This window comes from Erpetoichthys calabaricus, chromosome 2 (genome assembly GCF_900747795.2).
Source record: "Erpetoichthys calabaricus chromosome 2, fErpCal1.3, whole genome shotgun sequence".
In the NCBI taxonomy this organism is placed as follows: Eukaryota; Metazoa; Chordata; class Cladistia; order Polypteriformes; family Polypteridae; genus Erpetoichthys; species Erpetoichthys calabaricus.
This window is the reverse complement of record NC_041395.2, coordinates 178,985,549-179,013,382: the sequence shown is the minus strand read 5'-3', so window position 1 is coordinate 179,013,382 and position 27,834 is coordinate 178,985,549. Positions and strand designations below refer to the sequence as shown.

General features: G+C 41.1%; 1 protein-coding gene across 1 annotated transcript in view; it reads left to right on the top strand.

Annotated features, from left to right (window-relative positions):
* The first annotated feature begins 585 nt into the window (after window positions 1–585).
* The window catches only part of anp32e (acidic (leucine-rich) nuclear phosphoprotein 32 family, member E), a 106,599-nt gene continuing 79,350 nt past the window's right edge, over window positions 586–27,834 (top strand). Inside the window, exon 1 of the mRNA XM_051923654.1 lies at window positions 586–806. Within this exon, the coding sequence (XP_051779614.1) occupies window positions 753–806 (54 nt within the window). The 5' untranslated portion in view covers window positions 586–752. The remainder of the gene's footprint in view (window positions 807–27,834) is intronic.

The following is a 27,834-nucleotide window of genomic DNA, read 5'->3' as shown; positions in this document are numbered from 1 at the left end:
TGCTCAGATGAATTCTGGCCTAATCCCTGTCTGAATGTGCTTTTGTTTTTCTCCCACATTTCAAAGGTTTGTGTATTAGGATGACTGTGGATTCAGTGTGTGTGCAAGGCATTAGTTATTTTAGCTATCAAGTACAAAAAATATAAATATCCTAAAACAATGCTCAAAACTTGCAACAAGCACATTTTCAGTATTTAAAAACTTAAGGTAACAAATGCTAAGACAACTATAAACTCAGTGGTATTCATTATTAAAGAAATGGAATAAAGAAATGTTCTTAGCGATGTCAACAACTTATGCTACTTACAGCAACCTATTATTTCAAATTCTGAAGTACTGGATTCCAATTGAATAAAGGCGCCAATGACAACGAAGTATAGGCGGAGAATGGTTTGAAGTTAGCATATCGACATGAACGCGGACCAATCTTATTTTACTGCGCGCGCAATTTCCACCAATTGTGTGCGCTATTTACATCGATTACGTTAAATAACAACAATTGACGGACTCAATAACCAGTAATAATATGAACGAGCTTTTTTTAGACCAATCACTCCTAGTGGTGGGCGGGGTTTTTTCGAAGGGGGCTGGCTGTACGCATGATGGAGGTTCAGTCAAGCACAAGCAGCCATTGGAACTAGATAAGCTGTTTGTTGACATTATTTAGTTTTTTTTTTTCTTTGGAGGGTCTTTATTTGTGGTAAAGTGTCCTATTTGTCATATTTTTTTGAACTTGTCTTTACTGGTTCGATATGGAGATGAAGAAGAGAATCAGTTTGGAATTAAGAAACAGAAATCCTTCAGAGGTATGCAGTTGTCTCCTTACACGTTTAATCGTGGAAAATGCGAGTTACCGGTAGTTGAATTGTAAAGCGAGAGCACATGGTCTCAGTGAAGGACGTATTTCGGATGGAAAAATCTTTAAACTGTTTTTCCCATTAGTGCAAAGTGGAGTCTGGCTGAAAGGCAGTCACTTTTAAAAGAAGCACTACCTTGCTTTACTTCGGTTTTGCTGAACTCCAGATTGTTTCATTCTGTGCTTGTCTGAAGAATCCGTGCCATGCGGTGTCTTCGGTTCTAAGCCGATGTAAGCGCAGTCTTCTGTAATATTTCAGTGTGTTGTGTTTTATATATATATGTATATCTATATCTATATCGGCCGCGTTGTATCATGGATGGATCCTACTAAGCCTGCATGAACTTATTGCAATTTTGTAGCGTGGTTGTTTTGGTAGACTTCCCGTTGTTGCAAGTCGTCCCAGTCCCCATATTTTGCAGGTCGCTTTTTTCTATTAATAGCATATTACATGTTTATGTCGAGGGGAAAAAAATCAGTGGTAGCCGACATAATATCTCAAGGAGACTCAGCCTTTGAAATCGTGTGACGACTGCGTTAACAGTCTGCTGCCGCAAGAAAATAAGCGTGGAGGGATGTGGGAGGGTATTTTACGTAACGGAGCAGAAAGTAGGGCTATTGAACACCCCGGATGTATAGTACAGTATTCGGTGGGTGGGATAATGGAGTTGTTTATTTGTGCGGGTGTAGTGTAATTCATAATCCCGTGAAAATAAGATTGCCCATTTGCTTCATGTGATCTATGCACTTTGATTCAGTTTTGGGTGAGCGATCGGCTGGCAAGTATTGCTCTGACGGTCAGGGCAGTGACCTTGCTTTGGCTGTTTCTGTTTATCTGACCACTTTGACAGAAACAACACAGAGTACCTTTTCATGACACCGCGTGTCATGTGGCGTAAACCGAGTGTTGGTTAATGGAATGTGTGGAGAGGATGTCTACCGTTCTTGGATAACCACGGCTGCTAATGCCGAAACCACCGAGGTAAAGTTAGCCTTAAGCACAACATTCGCTGTTTCCAGCTCAGTTAAGGCAAAACTATAATTTTACACAAATCCGTCAAGAAAGTGTGTAATATAACTTGATGATTTTTTTAAACCCATTGTATTTTTGCGAACTTAATTATTTAGAAGTTTTTTTTTAACTTTAATATTTTATGCAATTAGACAGTCTGCGTAATCAAAAAAGCGAAAAACTAGTTAATCTTTAAGGAGAAAACCTATCTTTCCTCACTATTTTGCGTTGTGCTCATTCTGAGACACCCGATTTCTGCATGCTGGTGTTTAAGCGTCTCTTCTGAAGTAGCAGATATACACTTAAAATTAAAGTGCCGTAATTATGAAATGCTAGTCGTCCATTTTCATTTACACAATAAGAATTACATGTCCTTTTAACGATTTTTGATGTAAGGGCATGCGTGTCAGATCTTAAATTCACGATTTGCAGTTAATTGGCGAATCTTATTTTAACAGCATTTGAAAAAATACAGTAACTATACATTTTCAAAATCGTATGGGGACTGAAGTTTTCAAATGGTTTAAAGTTATCTGGGAAGAACATATTTTAATTCTTTTTAAGACAGTAGCTAGAGTGCCTGATCTTAAATTCACAATCTGTACTTACCAGTAAATTGGAAGTCTTTTGTGCTGTTTTCACAGCATGTTACACTTATTTTCATCAGCATAAAGGTATAAATAAGAGAACTTTAAATTGAATAAAACTGCCCATGATTGACACATGTATAGTTAATATCTACTGTTGAATTTACCGTGTTTTATTTAACTTTTAATAACTTGTCAAATGTTTCACTTCTGTGCATCAATCTGAAGTTAAAGGGGCTGAAGATTGTCAGTTTTGGAACAGTTCTGTTCCTATTTTATCACAATTTATATGGCAACACACTTTCAGTGTATGCTTCTCATATTTAATTTGTGAATTTGTTATTTCGCCTTTCAAAACCCTTTACGTTTAAGGCCTTGTCACAGTGCATAATTTTATCCAGCAGTTTTCAGTTGTAGCCTTCGTTTACATAATCTTAGCATGTCATTTGCAGTTGTGTAATGTGAAATACCAAGCAACCCACTCCAACTAGTCTGCCACTCATTCTGACAAAATCAAACAAGTTTAATGTTTTTAGTCACAGGGGAAGGTTCTGTGAGCTCTAGAGCTCATGACCAATGAGTGCTTATATGGAAGTATAATGCATATATAATGTAGCCATGAGGTATAAGGAACGTGATCGTTTAGGACATCACAAACAGAAGAGATGCTAGTTTGCCTGAGGTCTCATGTTTTACATACCACAACAGAATAGATAAAAGGAGAAAAGGGCAAAATTTGCAGCTGAATTCTCTGAACCTGTTAACCCTTTGTACAACAAAGGCTCTGTCATGCAACAGGTTATTGGCTATCACAAAAAGGGTCAAACTTGACTGTGCTTGGAGGTGAGCACACAATCGCTACATTTGACTTGTCCAGTTATTTCAGTCTCGTGAATTGACATGGTCTGGCAATGAGACCAGCAAGTTCAGTTGGCAAGTCTGACTTACCCAAGGACTATAAGTTATGTCATGTGATATACATTTTAACAAGATTATACATCCTATTGAAGCTGTGTAGTGACTTAAGGTTTTGCAGTGGAGTTAAATAGTTCAGAAATTACATCATTGTATTTCCTTCTGAAATATTAACTTCAGTGCCTCATTGAGAATTTACAACCAACAATTAACATGTGAGTCTTTTATTTATCTAGCCAGGATTCATATATACTGTATATGAACTGGTGTGTTGGAGTAGTATAAAGTTGAAATAGAAATTACATATTTCAATTCCTGTGAAAAAAGGAAGTGTTCATTTGCTTGCTTATGATACCACAGGGACTATTTTTAAAGTAGTTTAAAACTGAGTACTGCGTTAAGGCAACAATAAATAACATTACATTTTAAAATTTTAAAAGTTACCATGTATTCAAAATAGAGATTTGAAAATGCCAAGATTTTTGTATTTGATACTTCCGTACATTATCAATAAAACTGCAGAAACAAAAATCCCCTTTTTTTTTTTTAAACAAAAAAAAAAAAAAGTGTCATTGTCATTTCAAGTGAACAATATTGTGCCCTTATATATTGTATTCTTTAACAGAAAAATACTAACAGTAACGGCAGCTTTAAAATGGTGGCATAACCATCAAGTAGTTGCCCAACTCTAATTTAAAAAAAAACTAGTATTGGCATTTATAAATATTAAAATACTTGGCTTGAATTTTAATGTATGATGGAATGACGACTTTGCCACTGTAAGAACAAATTGGGAGATACCAGCGTAGAGTTCAGAAAGCACAATATCATCTCGCCAGTAACTGAAAAATGCTATTTAGTCAGTGCTAAATGTAAAAATATAAGCAGTATTATAGTAGTCTTGCATGGTATTTCCGTATAAAAATAATTCTTATACAGCTGTTTTTACAACATATCTTTAAAATCTGTTTTGTCAGTGAATCGCTTTGCTAAATTTGTAGCATTTGTATGATTTATATTTGTTCATTAGCTGGTTAAAAAACCCGGTAAAGAATAATATTTGCTGAGTGAGTCAAGTTAATTCAAATTTCACATATCATAAGTTCTTAATGCTTTCATTTTCCAAATCGGTCTTTTCTTTCTCATTTGACCAAACTTTAATGCTTCCTGTATGAAATCAGACAAGTCAGTTTTATGCTAATGCATTATTTCAGGACACTTGTAAAACAGCCTTTTCTTGTGCTGTTTTCAAGGTTTCTTATGTGAGTAGTCAGGCTTTGATCTTGCTGTGTATTAGTCCAGAGTTAGACAATAACTTGGAGTGTCATTATCTATATTCAATGAATTTTTAACTGTGAGACAGCATTATATTCACCAATGTACCATTTAATTACATGATGTGTGCTTTTACTTATTATTTATCCACATGAATATTAGTTTGCCTTTAAAATCCAAATGAATGACACAGATGTAGCTATTGCATATTCGTATTTAGCAGTGAAATAAGTTGTTTTGTCTGTATTTCTAATTATGCGTCTGCAGTCATGTTTTTGTTAACACAGTATGGTGTATTTATAGGAAGATGTGCTTTGTGCTTCGAAACATTGAAACACTTATTTTGGTATTCGCAAATGGAGCAGGTCATTTCATTGTTGGTATAGATAAGCCATTTTGCCACTCCGTTTGAATCTTGCCCTGGTTGTTTTTGCTATAACTGTTGTTGGCACTGCCGGGGTCTCCCATACTGCACTGTCCAATATGCATAATTATGGATGCATTGAGGTGCCCCACATGATGCTGAACTGTATGTGCTGGTTAGAAAATAGACATGTTTGCAAACATTCATCTGTAGACATGCTTATTATGATCAGACAGTGAATGCCCTCTGTTCCTTTATTAGGACTGTTCAGGACACTATGTTAAAAAGCAATTAATGTCACCAACTTTCATCTCCTCTTGCAAATGTTTGACTATAAAAGTTAAACAAGTTTAACTGTTCTTTTTATTAATAAAATTAACACTAGAATCCCTGAAGCCTGCAGAAATAGTCATAATGCCAGGCCATCATAATATTACTCACACCTCCTCATCATTGTGCTACCGATAGCGCCTTTGCAAATGTGTCAATTGGCTACAGGCAGGCAGAGTGTTATCCTGTTCCCCACCAAGGCAGCTGAAGTCTATTTACTTGGGAGTAAGGTGTCTGGAATTGTATAGGAAAATGATATATCTTTATTTGAAATACAGTAATCCCTCCTCCATCGTGGGGGTTGCGTTCCAGAGCCACCCGCGAAATATGAAAATCCGCAAAGTAGAAACCATATGTTTATATGGTTATTTTTATATTGTCATGCTTGGGTCACAGATTTGCGCAGAAACACAGGAGGTTGTAGAGAGACAGGAACGTTATCCAAACACTGCAAACAAACATTTGTCTCTTTTTCAAAAGTTTAAACTGTGCTCCATGACAAGACAGAGATGACAGTTCTGTCTCACAATTAAAAGAATGCAAACATATCTTCCTCTTCAAAGGAAACAGAGAGGAAAGCAAACAAATCAATAGGGCTGTTTGTTTTTAAGTATGCGAAGCACCGCCGGTACAAAGCTGTTGAAGGCGGCAGCTCACACCCCCTCCGTCAGGAGCAGGGAGAGAGAGAGAGAGAGAGAGACAGAGAAAAACAAACTGAAAAATCAATACGTGCCCTTTGAGCTTTTAACTCTTTGAGGGCTGAATATTTATTCCAAAAAAAAGTTTCTGAAAAGCAATGGTTTCACACAGAAATCAACATAAAACGTCTGTTGCTGCATGCTGTGGCTACCAGTTTGCCAAGAATGTGTGGCAGGCTTGCTGCCAGGCTGTCTTTGCGTGACTGGAACAAAGTTGCAGTGCATTGCAATTTGGTTTCTACCTCTTATCATTGTTAAGTGGCAGTCCTCCCTGGTGAGCATTGTCAATACAATAATGGGGACTAATCAGCTGAAGCTGGAACCTCACACTTGTTTTCAATCAGTTGTATCAAAATCAAAACAAGTCAAAGTCCAGTTCAGAGATAATAGGCAAAACGTCATCCACGGAGTATTTTGCTTTATGCATTCGCTTTGATCGCTTGCCAGATGTCAGTGCCATTTTTGCCATTGTTTGTGCCTTGCTACTCATGCACGCGTAGAAAATCTCGGTCAAACCAATGAATCTAAATTTCCTTCTAGCAACGAGAGTCCAACTAAAACATAACGGTTGGTTTTGTCATAGTTTACAGTCGATTACCATCGTCAACTCCTCCTTTTGACAAAAGTCGACATCAGCCCTGAAAGAGTTAAGTATGCGAAGCACCGTGCAGCATGGCGCTTCAGGAAGCAGCTGCACACAGAAGGTAGCAACGTGAAGATAATCTTTCAGCATTTTTAGACGAGCGTCCCTATCGTCTAGGTGTGCTAACAGCCCCCCTGCTCACATCCCCTACGTCAGGATCAGAGAAAGTCAGCGCAAGAGAGAGAAGAAAAGTAAGTTGGGTAGCTTCTCAGCCATCTGCCAATAGCGTCCCTTGTATGAAATCAACTGGGCAAACCAACTGAGGAAGCATGTACCAGAAATTAAAAGACCCATTGTCCTCAGAAATCCGCGAACCAGCAAAAAATCTGCGATATATATTTAAATATGCTTACATATAAAATCCGCGATAGAGTGAAGCCGCGAAAGGCGAAGCGCGATATAGCGAGGGATCACTGTACATATATTTAATGAGTGTTCCATGTCTTCAACAATCTACACATAACTAAAACCAAAAAATATTTCATGTTATAGTAATAAGGATAAAATGTTGACGTAATGAGTGAAGACTGAAGTCCATATTTCAAATAAACACTTTCACAAAAGGTATAACAAGTGTGCTTTTATTCAAGAATAAAACCAAAGAAAACAAATTGTTTAATGTACATGTCAATGTGTGAAAACTGAGGCCCAAATATCAATTGATACAAAGTAAAGACGTTTGCATTCATGCGAGTGTTTGCATCTTTCACAATGAAAACACGGCTGACGTTCCAAGTTCAATCCTGGGTCCTTCCTGCATTTAGAGCTTTGACTGGTGGGCACCTGCTATTGTTACTATTACATAATAAAAACATACATTTGATTTGAGTCTCTAACAAATCAGTAAAACAAGTGCGCTTTTATTCAGTAATACAAGAATAATTTTGCAGGCTGCAGTGATTCTAGTGTTAAATTCTGTACTCTTAATGTTCAGTGACCATAAAAATACTAAAATAGATTAAAAAATTCTTTACATACTCTAACTAATAAAATATACAAAAATATTTACCATTAATACATGTGGCATAAAAGAAAATAAAATGCTTTTCATAATTACAAGCTGTCCTATTGTTTAAATTTTTCTGTAATATACTTATCTGAAATAAAGTTTCATTAACAAAAGTAGTTTTCACCATTTCTGTAATGAAAAAATATATATTCTCAATCAATCAATTTGATATTGGCAATTAAACACTGCTTAAATGTATATATACATGCACTTATAGGTTTTATTAATTTTAAATCATTAATTGCACTAAAGCTGTTTGCTGTTAAAATGTTTTCTACATTTATACAGGGGTGTGTTTTTTTTCCCTTCAGTTTATCTGCCACACATTTGTAATTCTTGAGGTCTAATTATAAATATGGATTACTATTTTAGTTACGTAGTACATGTAGTCCCCAGGTTACGGACATCCGACCTATGACTTACGAACGAGGCCGCACCTGTGACGCATGCGCCTCATTAACTACCGCTCCATCATCTTTGGCAGGAGGGGTGCGATTTCGCTGCTCATGCAGTGTAGTGTCCCTCGGGCGACTCCCAGCAGCAAGCGAGCAGTGACCCGTGGTCCATAGTCACTGGGGCCACAGCTATCACTTGTGTGCAGGACAGAGGCTTAATGGGGCAGTTCGCTGTCCGCCCACTACGCCGCTGCAGCTACTGCTCCTGACTGGACACAGGCTGGATGGAGTGGTGTAGGGCGTTTCACTGCCCGCCCACTACACACAGCTCCACCCGAATCGTTTTTGGTGGGCGGCTGGTAATGCTGCAAGTGGTGACCCGGTTGTGGCTGAACAGAGGCAAATTGAGGTTGAACGTGGCAGTGGGGGGTAGCATTGTAGTGTGCTTCGGGTGGCTGCCTGTTGAATGGGGGCGATGGTGGGCGATTCACTACACGCCTTTGGCCGCACCGTGTTCGTTCTCGGTGGGCGGACACACGCTGCAGGCTGCATACTGTAGTGGAGGTGACTGTGTGGTTGGTGGTGAACCGCCCCTCGCTACTCCCATTCATTCTCAATTGCAAGCCTGCTTGTACTGATACAAGGGGGCTCCGCCCCCTGCTCGCTTCGCTCGCCTACCCCCGGCGTTTTGAACCCGTGCCCGCTGGGCAGCCACGTGTGAGGATGACGCACGTTTAATACGGAGCGTTCGCCCGTGTCACTCTGGGGCCCCCCACTGTTAATACGGAGCTTCGTCCGTACTATTATGCGGTGCATTGTGGACTACTGCGGACCCCGTAGTGTTTCCCGTTTCAGTTTGTATCTCGGTCAGTCGAGCTTTTGTTTTTGAAGCTTTTGAATTTTGGTCTTCATTATCTGTAACTTGCTGTCCATGTGTTTGGCCCCCTCGTTTAACCTGTTTATGACGTTTTACTTTGCTTTCTACTCTGTCTTTCATTTCTGATCTCGCTTTATTCTGCTTTTGTTTCAATGACACCTGGTCCGTGGTGAATATATTTTCCCTTTTTCGAGTAATAATTTTCATTTGTTTGCGATACTGTGATGTTTATCGTACTGTTAATAATGCATCACTGTAATGTGATTCACCTATGCTGTATAGTTTGGACGTGTGAGGATGACGTATGTTTAATACGGAGCGTTCGCCCGTGTCAGTTTGGGTCTCCCCACTGTTACTACGTAGCTCTTTCCGAACTATTATGCGGTGCATTGTGGAGCACTGCGGACTCTGTAGTGTTTCCCGTTTCACTTCGTATCTCGTTTAGTCGAGCTCTTTCTTTTTGGAGCAGTGCCTGCCTGGTCTGCGGCATTTCAGACGCACGTTGTAGGCGCCTGCGTTCATTAATTATATCCAGGCAGGCGCGTGTTTGTATCTCGGTCACTCGAGCTGTGTCGTGTTGATTCCGTGCCTGCTTTGCCTGCGCAGTTTGAGACGCGCGTTGTAGGCGTCCACGTTCATTAGATCTGTCCACACGGGCTCGATGTCGAAGCTGTGTTAGTTGTTGAGCTGTTTGGTTTTGGAGCCGAGACAGTTTTGCTTCCGCGGTTTCAGACGCGTGTCCGTACCATCTCGGGTTTGATGTATGAACCTTTGTGGACTCCGTAGTGTGTCCCGTTTCACTCTGGGGCGGGGCGTTGACTCCTCTTGTTTTACTATGTCTCCTCCTGCGCTTTCACCACGCATTAGTGCCACTCACAATATGGCGGTGACGCCTGCGCCTTCCGTATTATGTCGGTTTTTACCATACTGTGTAGGCGCCTTTGCCTTTTGTACTTTACCGCGCCTTCCGACGCACGATGTAGGGGCCTGCCCTTTCCGGGTCCGCCTCCGCTGTGTGGTGTGGACGTTTAACTGTCGTTGTTTCTGCCTTTATATTCTGTATCTCGGTATGCATGTGTTTCGTGCCTAGGTTTTTTTGAAGCTGTTGTATTCCAGTTTTCATCATCTGTAACCCGCTCTCCATGTGTTCGTCCCTGTTCTTTAATCCCTTTATAAAGTTTTACTTTGTTTCCTACTCTGTGTTTTATTTCTGAGCTCGCTTTATCCTGCTTGCGGCATATCAGACGGTTCGTAGTCTTTCTCGTTTTACTCTGGGCAGGGGGGCTTTGTTCTGTAACCTGCTCTCCATGTGTTTGTCCCTGTTCTTTAACCTCTTTATGACGTTTTACTTTGTTTCCTACTCTGGCGGTTCGTAGTCTCTCCCGTTTTGCTCTGGTGCAGGGGGGGCTTTGTGTGGCGCCTGCGCACGTGCGTAGTCTCTCCCGTTTCACCCTCGGGGGAGATGGGGGGGGGGGCTTTGTGTGGCACTTGCGCACTATGTCTTTTGCGTCCACGGGCAGGTCCCTGCGTCCATATCTGGTTTACCATTCTCGTTTAGTAAAATGGATGTACATAGCAGGAAGTTGTCTCTTGTCAGTACACCAGACGTGCTGACGAGGGATGCCTGCCTGCTGTGATAGCGTGTACAGTGCTGTGCAGAAGAGCTCATCTTAACCTTTTGTCTTCACCTTTCAAGAATGTCTCTGAAACACAAATCTGATGCAAGTGCTGGTGATACAGTAAAGAAGAGAAAAACCATCACCATTGAAAATAAAGTAGAAATAATAAAAAGGTCAGAGAGAGGTGAAACTCCATCATTCATTGGCAGAGCACTTGGTTACAGTCGGTCAACAATAGCATTTATTAAAATAATGTACCTGTTCCGACTTACATACAAATTCAACTTAAGTACAAACCTACAGTCCCTATCTTGTATGTAACCCAGGGAGTGCCTGTACTTGTTTCTTGCTAAAATGTATGTTGTATGACACACAGTAACAAATAGTAAACACAGTACAAATCTTTTTAGAAATCTATTGTTTACTAAGCAGCAATTTCAAATTCCTCTTTAGCTTTTTGCAATTAAAAATGATGGCTCCTGCACTTAAAAAAAACGGCTCGCTGTCCAGTGTCCATTTTAATTTAAATGACAGAATAAAAGGACAAGAAAAGCTACTTTAATGTCACTCTTTCCCTGGGCTTGCTTGCTTGCCTTTGTGGCTACACATCAGGAGCACAATTTCACTTGGCATGTATCTACCAGACATGCAAACTGTCATAAATTTGTCACGGTATGGCTAATAGTCTCCAAACAAGGTGATAGTTTATAGGCTTAACTAGTCTTGTGTCTGCGGTCTACAACAATCCAACAATTGTCTCTCTCCTTTTAATTTGGTGAATTTGTGGCTTCATTGAGACCCGTAATCATCATTTCTTTAAAATGTTTATAGTGGGTTGACTGCTACTTAGCCAAGTATTATAAAATGTAATCTGTTAAAAATTCAGCATTACTTTTGTGTTATTCTTTCTTTTGTATGAAAAACCAATTTAACTGGCCAACATTTGTTATTAAATCTTAAACCCAAGAATTTTTATGAAACTTACCAGAAGCACAACCAAATGTGATAATTATGTTTTTTGAATATTTTAGCTAACCTAGGTCAAGACCTAAGAAGAACACGTCCCATAGGTGACCGAGAGCTGTCTGATGGGCCAGAATACCTGGAGAAGCCTGGCTACAAAAAGCAGCACCCTGAGCAGTGGTTGGGCTCATACACTGCACTAGAGAGCCCAATGACTGTCTTCTGGCCGGCGGCTAAAGCACATTGGCTTGTTGCCTTACACCCAGTGCTGCTGCAATGATCCCTGTATCCCTAAACTGGCAGGATTAAATTTACCCTTCGGCATATGCAGAATAATATGTATACTTCTGTTCAGTACTTTGTGACTTGAAGCGTTAGCACTGGTCACAAGAGGTGCATGGCAAAAAATGATGGCAGATGCGGTGACAGACTGCTACTTACATATACAGTACTGCATTTTCCATAGTGGTGAATTTTCGAGGAGAGGCTAGTTACGCGGTGTCAGAATGATAACCAAAGGGCTGAATAGGATGTGGCAGGTCATCAAAGTGCAACATTGACCTGCAAAAAAATTTGAAGTGCATCTCTTTATCATGTAGGTTACCCACTCACAAGAATAATATACACTTGCCCTCCCTTTTCTGTTTTTGGCTAATGGGTCTGACACTCTTATCTTTTTTTTCTCTCTCTCTCTCTCTCTTAAAGGCAGCAATAACAGGGATAACTCTTCTTCCATCAGTCGAGTTTCATTTCCTCTACTGTGACATTGTTAGGTACGTGACATCTGCCAAATACTGTCACCTGCTCACTAGAATAATATCAGCACACTGATCAAATGGGCCACCACAAGTACGCAAGCATTGTTTTGGTCACTGATCTCATATTGCCTTTATGTGGAAGGTATAAACCAGTCTTTACTTCGATAGCAGCAGGCACCCTATTTGCAATTGAAAGCAATATTCCTGTTAAATAACAGTCTTTTATATTTTTCTTTCTTTCAGTGGTGGGAATAGCCTTCCATAGTAACATAATAATGCATCTCTGTTTTTTAAAAGTAATGCTGGTGTTTTTACCTCCAGTATTGTGTTGTTATATTTAAAAGTAATCAAGGTTCCTGTAGACATGCCGACTAATGTGATGTGGGAGACCTTCTGTGACAAGACCCTGAAGGTTGCTGAGGGTTGTGTTGGTGTTACTGGTGTTCCCAGAAGGAGGTGTTTCATCTCGCAGGGCACCCTGGATATCATTGAGAGGAGTCGCAGTGCACAGCTCAATGGAAACTCTGGTCTGTACTGGGAAATGAGAGGGACGACTGCGAATGCTCTGAGGGCAGATAAAGAGGAGTTTGTTAGAGGGATCTGTGAGCAAGTGACACACTATCTGTGGTCTAGTGACCCACGTCCTGCTTACAGAGGAATTGAAGCATTACGTACATCTGAATCTGTTCCTCAGAGAGTCGCAGTCAGGGCAGCTGATGGAACGGTCCTTACAGTTGTCACCCGCTGTGTTGGCTACTTTGAGCAGTTGTTCAAAGCTGATCCTCTTGCTAGGACGTTGGATATCTCTGGGTCCACGGTTCTTGAGGCTGATGGGGGGGGGGGGGGGGGGGGGGGGGGGGGGGGGGGGCGGAAGGGCTGCAGGGATCTGTGATATTCGGGATGAACTTCTCCAAGCTGGTGGTAAGGCTGTCCTCCTGGCATTGCAAGCAATCTTTGCTTCCATTTGGGAGACTGGCATCGTCCCAACTGACTGGAAAACGGGACTTGTCGTCCCTATCTGGAAAGGGAAGGGTGATTGCCTGGATACAGCAGCTACAGGGGGATAACACTGCTCTCGGTGCCAGGTAAGGACCTTGCTAGGGTCGTCCTCAAGATCCGTGATTACTTGCTCACCTACCAGCGACCGGAACAGTCTGGTTTTATGCCTAAGAGGTCTACCATCGACCGCATCCTGGCACTGAGGGTTCTCATAGAGCTCAAATGCGAATATCGGCAGAGTTTCTTTGCAGCCTTTGTCGATGTTCGCAAAGCGTTCGACTCAGTTGATCGAGCTGCCCTGTGGGACATCCTGAGGATTCGCGGGATCCCCTCGAGGTTGTTGGATATCATGGCCGACCTGTACACAGGTACTGTGAGTGCTGTGCAGAGTGGAGGCAGGACCTCTGCGTTTTTCCCAGTTGATTCTGAGGTTCGTCAGGTGTGTTCTTGCTCCTACTCTGTTCAATGCTTGTATGGACTGGGTGTTGGGCAAGGTCGTGGGGTCCAGTGGCTGTGGGGCATCTGTTGGTGAAGAAAGGTTCACGGACCTTTGCTGACGATGCAGTGATCTTCGCGGAGTCAATGGAGGCTCTGATCGGGGCGCTCGAGAGACCGAGCGAGGAGTCTTCAGTGTCTAGTCTTGCGAGTGTCCTGGATAAAAACCAAGATCCAGGCCTTTAATGACCTCTTGGGCACAGCTATCAGCAGTGTGTCTGTTTGCAGAGAGAGTATTGACCTTGTTGAAAGGTTTACTTACCTTGGCAGTGACATTCATGTCTCTGGTGACTCTTTCTATGAAGTCAGTAGATGGATTGGGAGAGCATGGGGGGTCATGAGGTCGCTGGAAAGGTGTGTGGCGCTCCCGATATCTATGCAAAAGGGCGAAGGTCCAAGTCTTTAGAGTCCTGGTGCTTCCTGTCTTGCTATATGGTTAAGATACATGGACGCTATCCAGTGACCTGAGATGAAGACTGGACTCCTTTGGTACTGTCTCTCTCCGGAAAATCCTTGGGTACCGTTGGCTTGACTTTGTGTCGAATGAGCGGTTGCTCATGGAGTCCCGAATGAGGCACATTACCTGCATTGTGAGGGAGTGTCAGTTACGGCACTACGGTCATGTGGTGCATTTCCCCGAGGGTGATCCAGCTCGTAAGATCGTCATTGTTGGGGACCCAAGTGGCTGGACCAGATCAAGGACTCACCCACGTAACACCTGGCTGCGGCAGATAGGGTGTCTTTTCCGGAGGATGGGACTGGACAGCGTGTCTGCCTAAGGGGGTTGCAAACCGGGATCCCGAGTTGTTTCGTTGTGTAGTGGGTGCGGCAACGCACTGTACCAGTGCATGCTCCCCAACTTGACTTGAAGGTTCCCTTTGTTGGTGAAGTTAGCCAGAAAATGCCTGTGCATTTGTGAAACAAGTACTGCCTTAAAGAGAATATTCAGTACTGCTGTAACATTGTGACCTCTGGGAGATTTTGCCTTAATTCAGATAAGGTAAATATGCTAGTGTTTCTTTCCTGGGATGTATCTAGCCCAGGGGTGGGAAATGTTGGTCCTGGAGAGCTGCAGTGGCTGCAGGTGTTTGTTTCAACTTAGTTTCTAATGGGAAGCCAATTATTGCTGATGATGCACTTATTGCTTAAGTGACATTTTGATGCTTCAGGTTAGTGGTCTTGCTAGTTAAGGTTCCTGATCCTTGATTGCTTATTTCAATCTTGAACAGCTGCACAACTGTGTTTTAATAGCTCCTTATTAGCAATAAGATGTAAACGGAAAAGCAGCCAGCAGAGTTCTCCATCTAGCTTGCTTCCATTTATATCTGTGTGTGTCCATCATGCACTGTTTGATTTAATAAGAAACTTAATAGAAAAATATGACAGACTGAGAATTATACATTTTAGGCTTCAAATAATTTGGATGATATCCTTGGAATGGAAAAAAAAATCTACGATATAAGAACCTTACATTGCAGACTAACAAGCCATAAAATTTAATATGGCCTGACATTGGCAAGGTTTAATTTCTAATTAAGCAGTTGGGTTGGAATGAAAACTTTGTAGCCAATGCAGCTCCCTATGACCAACATTGCCCAACCCTGACCTAGCCAGTGGGGAGCTTGATTTGGTATGGTTATGGATGGCAGGCATATGGCCTGTTTTGGCCACAGTACATTGTTTATTTTGAATATTTGACCTTGGTTATTGTTGGTTGTTTTTGTCATATCTGCCCTGTACATTTTTTCTTTACAATGCCTAAAAGGCAAACAGAAAAGCAATTTCTATAAATGTGTCAGTGTTAATGCCAATAAATGGTCCTTCTTCATAAGGTATATGTGTGTTATCAGACTATTATTAGTGGTATGAAATGAACAGAAAAAGAGAAATCATTAATTGCAATTGAACACTGTCTGGAAGTTTATAGTGATGAGTCCACTATGAATCCTAAATCCTTCTCTCATGGTATACATTACATTTTCATTTTTACTTTCTACATGTAATACTTTACATTTATTTGCCTTAAATTTCATCTGCCATAAATCTGCCTACGCCTGTATGCTGTCCAGGTCCCTTTGTAATTATTCAGTGTATTCTAGATTATCTACCAGTCCACTTAGCATGGCATCATCTGAAAACTTTACCATCTTATTTATATTCCTATCTAAATATATACAATGGTGTGAAAAACTATTTGCCCCCTTCCTGATTTCTTATTCTTTTGCATGTTTGTCACACAAAATGTTTCTGATCATCAAACACATTTAACCATTAGTCAAATATAACACAAGTAAACACAAAATGCAGTTTGTAAATGGTGGTTTTTATTATTTAGGGAGAAAAAAAAATCCAAACCTACATGGCCCTGTGTGAAAAAATAATTGCCCCCTGAACCTAATAACTGGTTGGGCCACCCTTAGCAGCAATAACTGCAATCAAGCGTTTGCGATAACTTGCAATGAGTCTTTTACAGCGCTCTGGAGGAATTTTGGCCCACTCATCTTTGCAAAATTGTTGTAATTCAGCTTTATTTGAGGGTTGTCTAGCATGAACCGCCTTTTTAAGGTCATGCCATAGCATCTCAATTGGATTCAGGTCAGGACTTTGACTAGGCCACTCCAAAGTCTTCATTTTGTTTTTCTTCAGCCATTCAGAGGTGGATTTGCTGGTGTGTTTTGGGTCATTGTCCTGTTGCAGCACCCAAGATCGCTTCAGCTTGAGTTGACGATCAGATGGCCGGACATTCTCCTTCAGGATTTTTTGGTAGACAGTAGAATTCATGGTTCCATCTATCACAGCAAGCCTTCCAGGTCCTGAAGCAGCAAAACAACCCCAGACCATCACACTACCACCACCATATTTTACTGTTGGTATGATGTTCTTTTTCTGAAATGCTGTGTTCCTTTTACGCCAGATGTAACGGGACATTTGCCTTCCAAAAAGTTCAACTTTTGACTTATCAGTCCACAAGGTATTTTCCCAAAAGTCTTGGCAATCATTGAGATGTTTCTTAGCAAAATTGAGACGAGCCCTAATGTTCTTTTTGCTTAACAGTGGTTTGCGTCTTGGAAATCTGCCATGCAGGCCATTTTTGCCCAGTCTCTTTCTTATGGTGGAGTCGTGAACACTGACCTTAATTGAGGCAAGTGAGGCCTGCAGTTCTTTAGACGTTGTCCTGGGGTCTTTTGTGACCTCTCGGATGAGTCGTCTCTGCGCTCTTGGGGTAATTTTGGTCGGCCGGCCACTCCTGGGAAGGTTCACCACTGTTCCATGTTTTTGCCATTTGTGGATAATGGCTCTTACTGTGGTTCGCTGGAGTCCCAAAGCTTTAGAAATGGCTTTATAACCTTTACCAGACTGATAGATCTCAATTACTTCTGTTCTCATTTGTTCCTGAATTTCTTTGGATCTTGACATGATGTCTAGCTTTTGAGGTGCTTTTGGTCTACTTCTCTGTGTCAGGCAGCTCCTATTTAAGTGATTTCTTGATTGAAACAGGTGTGGCAGTAATCAGGCCTGGGGGTGGCTACGGAAATTGAACTCAGGTGTGATACACCACAGTTAGGTTATTTTTTAACAAGGGGGCAATTACTTTTTTCACACAGGGCCATGTAGGTTTGGATTTTTTTTCTCCCTAAATAATAAAAACCATCATTTAAAAACTGCATTTTGTGTTTACTTGTGTTATATTTGACTAATGGTTAAATGTGTTTGATGATCAGAAACATTTTGTGTGACAAACATGCAAAAGAATAAGAAATCAGGAAGGGGGCAAATAGTTTTTCACACCTCTGTATTGTGGAAACTAGGGTCGCTACATCTGCCCCAACCCTGACGCAATCCGGCAGAGACACGAGTTCAGCACAGCACACGTTGTCTCCCTTGCTTTCCTCAACAGCACAGTACGTCAAGCACCAAATATACAGTCCCATCTTCTTCCTTTCTTCTCCCTTTGTCATTCTTCCTCCTCCTCCTCCAGCAAGCTTCATCCTCTTTCACCCAACTCTGGCTTGTTAAGTGGAGTGAGGCAGCTCCTTTTATGTTGGCCCTGGGACTGTTCCAAGTCGCTCATTAATCAGATCTTGAATCACTCCCAGATGTGGTAAAAGCCCAAAGTAGGACTGTGCAGCTCCCCCCCAGTGGCCCACACAGAACCCAACAGGGCTGTGCCAAATTCTAACTCTCAGCGTGCCCTGCTGGAATCCATGGTGCCACAGCCGCCCAGAAGGGCTGCTCTCTAGCGTCCCATGGGTTTGAATCTCAATCTGATTATCTGATTGGCTACCTACCAGGTAACACTTGTGGTTTGTCAGCCAGTTGGCAGACATTCGCCATGTTCTCTCAGTTGCAAGAAGTAGATCATTGATATGTGATACAGTACCTGCCAACTAATACAAAGAGTACACATGACATGTTTCGCCCTAATTGGGGCTCATCATGTGTATGCACATTTGCTTCCCACTGAGGGGATCGAACCTCTGACATCGGCGCCTGAGGCAAAGCCTCTAACATTGCACCATGGTGGCTGGTTCGCTTACTTGACGATTCTGAATCGCGATCCTATTATTAGATAATTACCTACCAGTTAACACTTGTGGTTAGTCGGCCCAGTCAGCAAACATCTGCCACGTCCTATCATTTGGGAGAAGCAGATCATTGATATGTAATACAGCAACTGCCAAATAATACAAAGAATACATGACACGTGATTCACCGTAATTGGGGCTCATCAGATGTACACACCCTTGCTTTTCCTTACAGGGATCAAACCTTGGACGTCCGCCATTTTCACCCTTTGCTAGTCTGTATCTTTAGTTGTCCCAAATGTCTACTGCTTGACCTTGTTCTTGTGAACTGCTGTCTTTGAAATTTTAAGAATGGAAGCAACCTGATGATCACTGTATGCCTTAATTTTTTTTTTAGCTTTGTGTGTATGTATATATGATGTGGCCTGTAAGGGAACCACAGGCTCCCTAAATACCCAACATAAAGGCTCTGACACAAGTGTATAATATAAACAAGAGGATTTAATGCATTAAACTCTCCCCTGCGGGGTAATTATAAATATGGATTATCGTTTTAATTATGTAGTACTTGTTTCTTACTAAAACTTGAACTGTGTAACACACAGTAACAAATAATAAACACTAGGGATGCACCGATACCACTTTTTTGGAAAACGAGTACGAGTACTTGCATTTGAGTTCTCGCCGATACCGAGTACTTGCCGATACCGAGTACTTAATAAAAACATGATTTAAATTTACAGGTAACAGCTTTAGTCATATAATTTAACAAAAAAAACAAGGGACTAGTTTGGAATTAAGAACATTTATTTAAAATGAAAAGCATGTTGTATGCAACATATTACAGAATAAATAATTATAAAAAAAAATTTAAACAGTGACAGTGCAACTCAAGTATTTTTTTCAGTTTGTTGTAAACTCTGCCTCTTTGGACAACACAAGGGGCATTAATAAACATCTTTGCTATTTAGTGCACAATATTTGAATAAACTAACAACATCCACCAACATAGAACTGTGGCAATCAGTGCAACTGAGGTAGGTATTAACATCAAGTCTAAGACAACTCACTTAATGGAGCCTATTTAGAAAAAGTGAGTGGCAGGTTTTTTTTTTAAGAAAAGTAGCTTTTCTGCATTATCAGCAGTCAGCCTGTTTCTGTTTTCATCTATAATGTGTGACACTGAGCTAAAAAGCCTTTCACTTTCCACACTGCTACATGGGGCTGAGAGGTATTTCTGGGCCATTTTAGCCAAAGTGGGGAACCTGATTTTGTTGACACCCCAGTACTTCAGAGGACTGTCTTCACGAGGGCTTGGGGCCTCTCCGAGGTATGTGTCGAGCTCAATGGCAGCACCTGCTGCCAGCGGCTGTGCTGCCTGGGGCTGCTCCTTAGCGATTTCTTCAAATACAGTGTCCAGACTGCTGCTAGTGCTGGCCTGGGCCTTGAGGAACAGTTTAGCAGGAGGTTCTGCAGCTTCTGCCCGACTCCCCTCTGCCTCAGCTCTGGACATCATCTGCAGCTCCTGCTTCAGGTGCAGCTTGGCCTGCGGAGCAGTGTTGTTGGAGAAGAAGCGATCTTTATACCTGAATAAAATTCATGAATGTATTAATATGTGGAAAAATAGGACTGATTTTAGTTTCCCCTAAACCACTGTCACAAATGCCAGCCATTTGGCTTTCTGGTAGTAATAAGGGAAATATATTTCATATTATATATATTGCATACATTTGTATTTGTGTATTTTAGTTACAAAAATATAATATTTCAGATGGAAATTAATCTTACATTTAGTACTGTAGTTTATCATTGAATACCCATAGCACACAGACTTTACCTTTGGTCAAGTATGGTGGAGATGAAGTACAGTGGGTTGGTCTCGACGTCACTGAAGCGCTTCTTGACAGCTGCCAGTAAGGTTGCTTTCATTGTCTTGACGCCGTGGTCCTCGTCTGTTTCTCTGTTTAGAAGTCTCACTAGCACAGTCACAGCTGGGATGACATCAGAGGCTAGTGCGTCGTAGCTGCTCACTTTTTTAGTTAGTTCCTCAAAGGGGGCGAGGATGGCAACAGTCTTCTCCATAAGAGCCCATTGGTGAGCGGTGAGATAGTCAGGGACTGGGAGTTCATGCTCGGACACATACACCCCCAGCACTCGCTTTTGCTCAATGAGGGACTGGAGCATGTAATACGTGCTGTTCCAGCGCGTCTGTACGTCCTGCTGCAGTCTCTTTATTGGCTGGTTGAGCTGTCCCTGAATGTCCTCGAGGCGGGAGTAGGCTAAGGCGGAATGTTTAAAATGCCCAACTGTTTTCTGCCCCACTGCTATAGCATCAGCTATGCTCCTCTGTGCTAATAAGCCCTCGTGAACAGCCAGTTGGAGCGTGTGCGCGACACACGGCAGACTTGGGAGCCCTGCGTCATTCATGGCTTTAATCATGTTTTTGGCATTGTCACGAAGCACATGTACTGATGTTTTAGGTATACCCCATGTCTGGAGCATTTCCTCAAACACATGCGCTATAGCCTGGCTGGTGTGCGAGCCGCGGAATTGTTTCGCATGTAATATGGCTCGTTGCGGCGTGAAACTCTTGTCTATCCACTGGGAGGTTAGGCTAATTAGCGACACGGGGCTAACACTGCTTGTCCAAATATCCGTGGTGAAACTAAACGCAGAGGAAGCTTGCAGTAGGCTGTGGATATGTTTTTTCACGGAGTCGTGTAGTTTAGGCAGCTCCGTGTCAGTCATGTAGCGGCGGCTTGGGACATCATATCTGGGCTCCAGAACATGGAGGAGACGCAGGAATCCCACATTTTCTACCTCCGAGAGTGGCTGGTCACTCAATGCAATGTACTCGATAATTGCCTGTGTTATTTTCACAGCACGTGGATTGTCTCTGGACATTTTCTCTCGTCTTACAAAAGTTTGCTGCAGCGTGGGCTGTGTTGGTTTAGAAGCGTGGGTAAACTCTTTGTACTCGTTGTCGTGTTGGGATTTTAGGTGCTTGATTAAATTACTTGTGTTAAATGCGCTACCTTTTGAGCCTCCTCTGGACAATTTTGCTGAGCACAATTTGCAGTCCGCCTTTGTTTTGTCGTCTTTATTCACTTTGAAATAGTTCCACACGGCTGACATGTCTCGTCTCGCCTTCTCCCCGCTCTGAGCTGCAGCCGAGGCCTGGGGGCGGGCACTCGGCGCCTGTGATTAACCCCTTACACGCCGCTCAAACATAGACATTTCTCAGACCGTGGTATCGGTCCCCGGTATCGGGGGACTTTTAACGAGTACGAGTACTTTAGAAAATGTGGTATCGAGGCCGATACCAGATACCCGTTTCGGTATCGGTGCATCCCTAATAAACACAATACAAATATTTTAAAAAGCTGCAAATGTATCAAATTTTCATAAGTTGTTCATCAAGAAGACACAAGACTAACATGTTTAACAGGTTTATAAGTAAACAACGCATTTTGCTGTTAAGCTAACAAGACTATTGTTTACTAAACAGCCATTTCAAATTTGTCTTAGCTTACATTTTTAATTGGAAGAAGAAAAGATATATCATTTAAAAATACTTGCTGTCCAAACTCCCAAACTCAAATAGTGTCCATTTCAATTTAATACTAGAATCCCTGAAGCCTATGAAAAAACTTGTAATCCCGGGCCACCTTAAATTCCTTCACACCCCTTCATCAGCGTCTCTTGTTTTTCAAATGTGTCAAGCAGCACAGGCTGCAAGCAGCCTGCTATCCCATCCTCCTCACCAACACAGCTCAAGTCACACAGAAGATTCTCAGAGCTTATGTCTGTTTATCTGGGTGTACGGTGCCTGGAATTGTAGAGGGTAAATAATATATCGTTATTTGGAATAAATCCCATTTCATGTGTGTTCCGTGTATGTAAGTGTAGGATGACAGGAAATGCGAGGCAGGAATTGATGAACACATAACTAAAACAGAAACGTTTTCCATGTTTTAATAATATTTGACATAATGTAGACATGAAGTGTACAATGTGTGAAGACTGAAGTCCAAATATCAAAAACATTTTCACAAAAGGTAAAAATACTGTATAACAAAACAAGTGTGCTTTTATTCAAGAATACAACTGAAGAAAATGAAATTAGGTTAGGGTATGATGCTGACGTGCCCACTTGGGTGGTAAGAACTGCTGACTCATAATCAAGAGATTGTGAGTTTGATTCCGGGCTCTTCCTAGATTTACAGTTTTGAGTATTGAGCTGCTCTTATTGTTAGTATTGTAGAGTAAAAACATACATTTACTTTATTTGAGTCTGTAACAGCCTGTGTAAATGTACGGTACTTTCAAAAGTTAGTGCTTTTTTTTTTTTTTATTCAGTTTTATTCTCTCAGTCACGTTCACACACCATCCCCCCACCCCGATCTGACACTGCTAGTTTTCAAATAAAGACGTAGTAATGCAGGTAAACTCGGATGAGGGTTCTGCATCGGAGAAGCCCCCCTTGCAAGAAATGTCCAGTCACACATAAGAACAACGCCGCTGCACCAGGTGTAAATGCAAAAGTTGGCACTGTTTGAATGCAGCAACAGGTTGGGCGTCATCCCACCAGTGAATCTGCCAAACACATGTCCTTCAACGAAACAGCAGGGCATACCGAGCTCGTCTAGGTGTCATGCAAAGTTCTGTTTGTGATTTTTGTTTTTATATAAAAAAAACATTTATATGTTACTTGTATAAAAGCCAGATTGAATGTTATTTACCTTGATTTACTTATCTTCCTACAGCATAAAGTCACAAGTAGATTGCAGAGCTTCCTATATTTGATCAACACGGGCATGCTGACAAAGTACTAGCACCATATACTTTCCACCTACTCTTCTTGCTGTGTGTCCTCATTCACCCATTCTCAGTTCATTACCATTGATATCTGGGTTTTTATAAGAAGATGTGAGCTGTGGACAACCTGGGCATCTCAGGACAGGAATAATAATAAAATAAAATGTTGTATTAGTATTATTAAGTACTTTTCCCATGCTCAAGGGATCACATTGATGAAATTAAAATGAGGCGCTACATTAATTTTGATGGTTGTAATCTTGAAAGAAATGACAAAGGAAGGACCAAAATGAAAGATAACATGTCAAAATTCAATTCATATTAGTAATAAATGAGAGAAGAGGAGATACTAACACCCAGATATTTAAGTATATTACCCTAAGTTCTTGTCTATAAGCCGCGGCTTATCTAAGGAAAAAAGTTGTGAAAATGAAAAAATAGAATATCGGCTTATACATAAATCCGGCTTATACAGTAATCCCTCCTCCATCGCGGGGGTTTCGTTCCAGAGCCACCTGCGAAATAAGAAAATCCGCGAAGTAGAAACCATATGTTTATATGGTTATTTTTATATTGTCATGCTTGGGTCACATATTTGCGCAGAAACACAGGAGGTTGTAGAGAGACAGGAACGTTATTCAAACACTGCAAACAAACATTTGTCTCTTTTTCAAAAGTTTAAACTGTGCTCCATGACAAGACAGAGATGACAGTTTTGTCTCACAATTAAAAGAGTGCAAACATATCTTCCTCTTCAAAGGTGTGTGTGTCAGGAGCACAGAATGTCACATAGATAGCGAAAACAATCTCTAGCAAACAAATTAATAGTGCTGTTTGGCTTTTAGGTATGCGAAGCACCGCGGCACAAAGCTGTTGAAGGCGGCAGCTCACACCCCCTCCGTCAGGAGCAGAGAGAGAGACAGAGTTTGTTTTTCAGTCAAAAATCAATACGTGCCCTTCGAGCTTTTAAGTATGCGAAGCACTGTGCAGCATGTCTTTTCAGGAATCAGCTTTACAAAAGATAGCAACGTGAAGATAATCTTTCAGCATTTTTAGACGAGCGTCTGTATCGTCTAGGTGTGCGAACAGCCCCCCTGCTCAATCCCCATACGTCAGGATCACAGATAGTCAGCGCAAGAGTGAGAGAAAAGTAAGCAATTTAGCTTCTCAGCCATCTGCCAATAGCGTCCCTTGTATGAAATCAACTGGGCAAACCAACTGAGGAAGCATGTACCAGAAATTAAAAGACCCATTGTCCGCAGAAATCCGTGAACCAGCAAAAAATCCGCGATATATATTTAAATATGCTTACATATAAAATCACAATTTAAATGACCGCTACGCACGCGTGTTGACTCAGCGACGCCCAGAGCAGAAAGAACACGCTCCGGCCGCTCCAACCGCGCCATGCGGGGAGTGAGAGAGACGCCAATATCTCACACTCTCTCCCCCCTTAAAGAAATTAAATGGGTGCGAGTGAGACCACTGACCTCCCTCCCTTCTATTAGTTATAGGTTATAGTACGTTCGGCTTATCCATGAGTCCGGCTTATCTATGATACGATTTTATTTTAAAAATTCGTATGATTTTTGGTCTCCGGCTTATACATGAGTCCGGCTTATAGACAAGAACCTAGGGTACTTGGATGTTGTCAGACAAATATCAGAGATTATGCTGGATTTTAATTTCTCTGCTGGTGGACTACTTACCGTTCTTGAATAGTGGCTGTTCAAGTCTAGGCTACTCTTTAGCCTTTACACAACATTGTTTTTTTTCTATAAATTCTTTAGTGCAGCTAGGTGGGGCCTGAACAATGATTCAAGCTTAAGAGATCAACATGGTGCTAGAAATGAAAGTCCTCTAAGGAAGTTTTCTGAACACAAAATTGAAAGCACATTGTCTTAGCTTTAAAATTTACCTGCAGAGTCATTGCAAATTGGCCTATGACCTCTTTCTTTAAAAAGATATAGAAAAGATGAAAAGCAAGAGCAATCAGAGAGTACATGAAGATCCAAGTCCACATAATGCAAGACAACAACTTTCAATAAAGGGTAGTAGATTGAGGAACATAATTCAGTTGAACACAAAAAACCGCCGAAGTCCAAGTTAATTTGTTATTTGAAGTTTGCATTTGTTCAAGACTACAGTAATCCCTCCTCCATTGCGGGGGTTGCGTTCCAGAGCCACCCGCAAAATAAGAAAATCCGCGAAGTAGAAACCATATGTTTATATGGTTATTTTTATATTGTCATGTTTGGGTCACAGATTTGCGCAGAAACACAGGAGGTTGTAGAGAGACAGGAACGTTATTCAAACACTGCAAACAAACATTTGTCTCTTTTTCAAAAGTTTAAACTGTGCTCCATGACAAGACAGAGATGACAGTTCTGTCTCACAATTAAAAGAATGCAAACATATCTTCCTCTACAAAGGAGTGTGCCTCAGGAGCACAGACTGTCAGAAACAGAGAGGAAAGCAAACAAATCAATAGGACTGTTTGGCTTTTAAGTATGCGAAGCACCACCGGTACAAAGCTGTTGAAGGCGGCAGCTCACACACCCTCCGTCAGGAGCAGGGAGAGAGAGAGAGAGAGAGACAGAGAAAAACAAACCGTGAAAAATCAATACGTGCCCTTTGAGCTTTTAAGTATGCGAAGCACTGTGCAGCATGGCGCTTCACGAAGCAGCTGCACACAGAAGGTAGCAACATGAAGATAATCTATCAGCATTTTTAGACGAGCGTCCGTATCGTCTAGGTGTGCGAACAGCCCCCCTGCTCACACCCCCTACGTCAGGATCAGAGAAAGTCAGCACAAGAGAGAGAGAGAAAAGTAAGTTGGGTAGCTTGTCAGCCATCTGCCAATAGCGTCCCTTGTATGAAATCAACTGGGCAAACCAACTGAGGAAGCATGTACCAGAAATTAAAAGACCCATTGTCCTCAGAAATCCGTGAACCAGCAAAAAATCCGCGATATATATTTAAATATGCTTACATATAAAATCCGCGATAGAGTGAAGCCACGAAAGGCGAAGCGCGATATAGCAAGGGATCACTGTATATGACATGCCATGGTTCAGAAAATTTGCTGCTTCTCTCAACCTTCAATTGTAACATGCTATCTGCTACATAAGTTACATGTTATGGTGGAAATGTAGAAAAGAAAATCATTTAATGGAGAAATAAGTATTCCACTATTTTGCACTATTAAGCTATTTCAGCCTTTGGTTGTTGGCTTTATTCCATTTAAGTTTGGATTGATAATTTGCATGCAGAAGTGCAGTTTATTTGGCCCAAATATTAAAAACAGCATCTTGGAAAATTGTTCATATCTGTTTTGGTATTTACTGGCTTTAAGGGGGATGTTTTACCTATAGTCACCTACTAACATTAAGAAATATTATTTCCAAATTCTTTGAGTCTATATATAGTTCTGTTTGATTATTCCAAAAACTTAAACTCCATAATATCCCTTTAGCAATAAATGTATTACTAGAATGGATAAAAGTACACGTATGAAATAAAACTAAACTACCAATGCATTATGTAGACTAACACATAACTGAATTTTCAAGTAAGATCAGAAATAATACAGAAAGAAAAACTAGTATAAAAAGGCAAAACTATAATAACCTTGATCAGTATTCTGCTGTCTTATCACAGTTGGCTTTATTCACTTCAGGTGCACTTGTTTTCAAGCCGCCTTATGTGGGGAATTATCCTTGGATGTTTTTTTTCTATAGAGTTAAAAGAACACCTGACTGGCATCTTTGTTGATTTGTTTAACTTTAGGCAATGATAGTATAAATTGGAGCAAGAGATTAAGACCTCCATATTCTAACTTTTATTGCTGTCAGTGCTTGTGGTCACAAAATGCCTGGCACATGAGTAGCTTTCATTTTTTTCTAAGCCTTATTATAATCTCTAATACGAGAAATAATGCTGGACTTTTCAGTAGTCCATTGCTTGGTCCCACAGTATAAACTTGTCTGAAAACAAACACTGCTTTAAAATAGAAGTACAAATGCAAAATTTGAAAAATTGCTGCAGCCTTTTGTGCTGCTGAGAATACTGTGACTACATTCTTTAAATTGATCTATTTGAATGATTGATATTTTTTTTTATTTTTGAGGGTGGAAAAGTTTTATCAACTTTAGGGTGAAGACCAAGCTGAATAATTATAGCACCATCCAGACTAAAGTCTCTGTTAGGGTTGTCACAAAAAATGATACTTTGGTAATAATTTCATACCAAAGTTCCAAAAACTTAATGCTGCCAGCTTTGCTGTGTTCATACATGAAAATTTCTGCATACGAGTACAGGAAGTATAGATTGTGGGGAAAGAAAAAAAAAAACAACACAGGATCAAATTATTGATACTTTTGCTTTGAGGGAGAAATAACGTCAGTGATCTTCCTTCTATATTTGTAATGAGTACTTCTGCTAAGGTCCATCAGTCCAAGTCGCTGTCCATTTTCCTAACCAGTGTATACAGTTCAGGGTCATGTAGAACTATGACTTTAAACACATTGAGCATGGAAAAGGTGCTATATAAATAAAATGTTAATAATAATATTATAATTACACACATCCACAGTTGTACTTGCGGCATGTGGGAGAAAAGGCAACGCTAAAAACAATTGTAGCAAGTAAACATTGGTGCAAGATTCAGACAAAGTGGCTGTTTGGCGAGTCTAC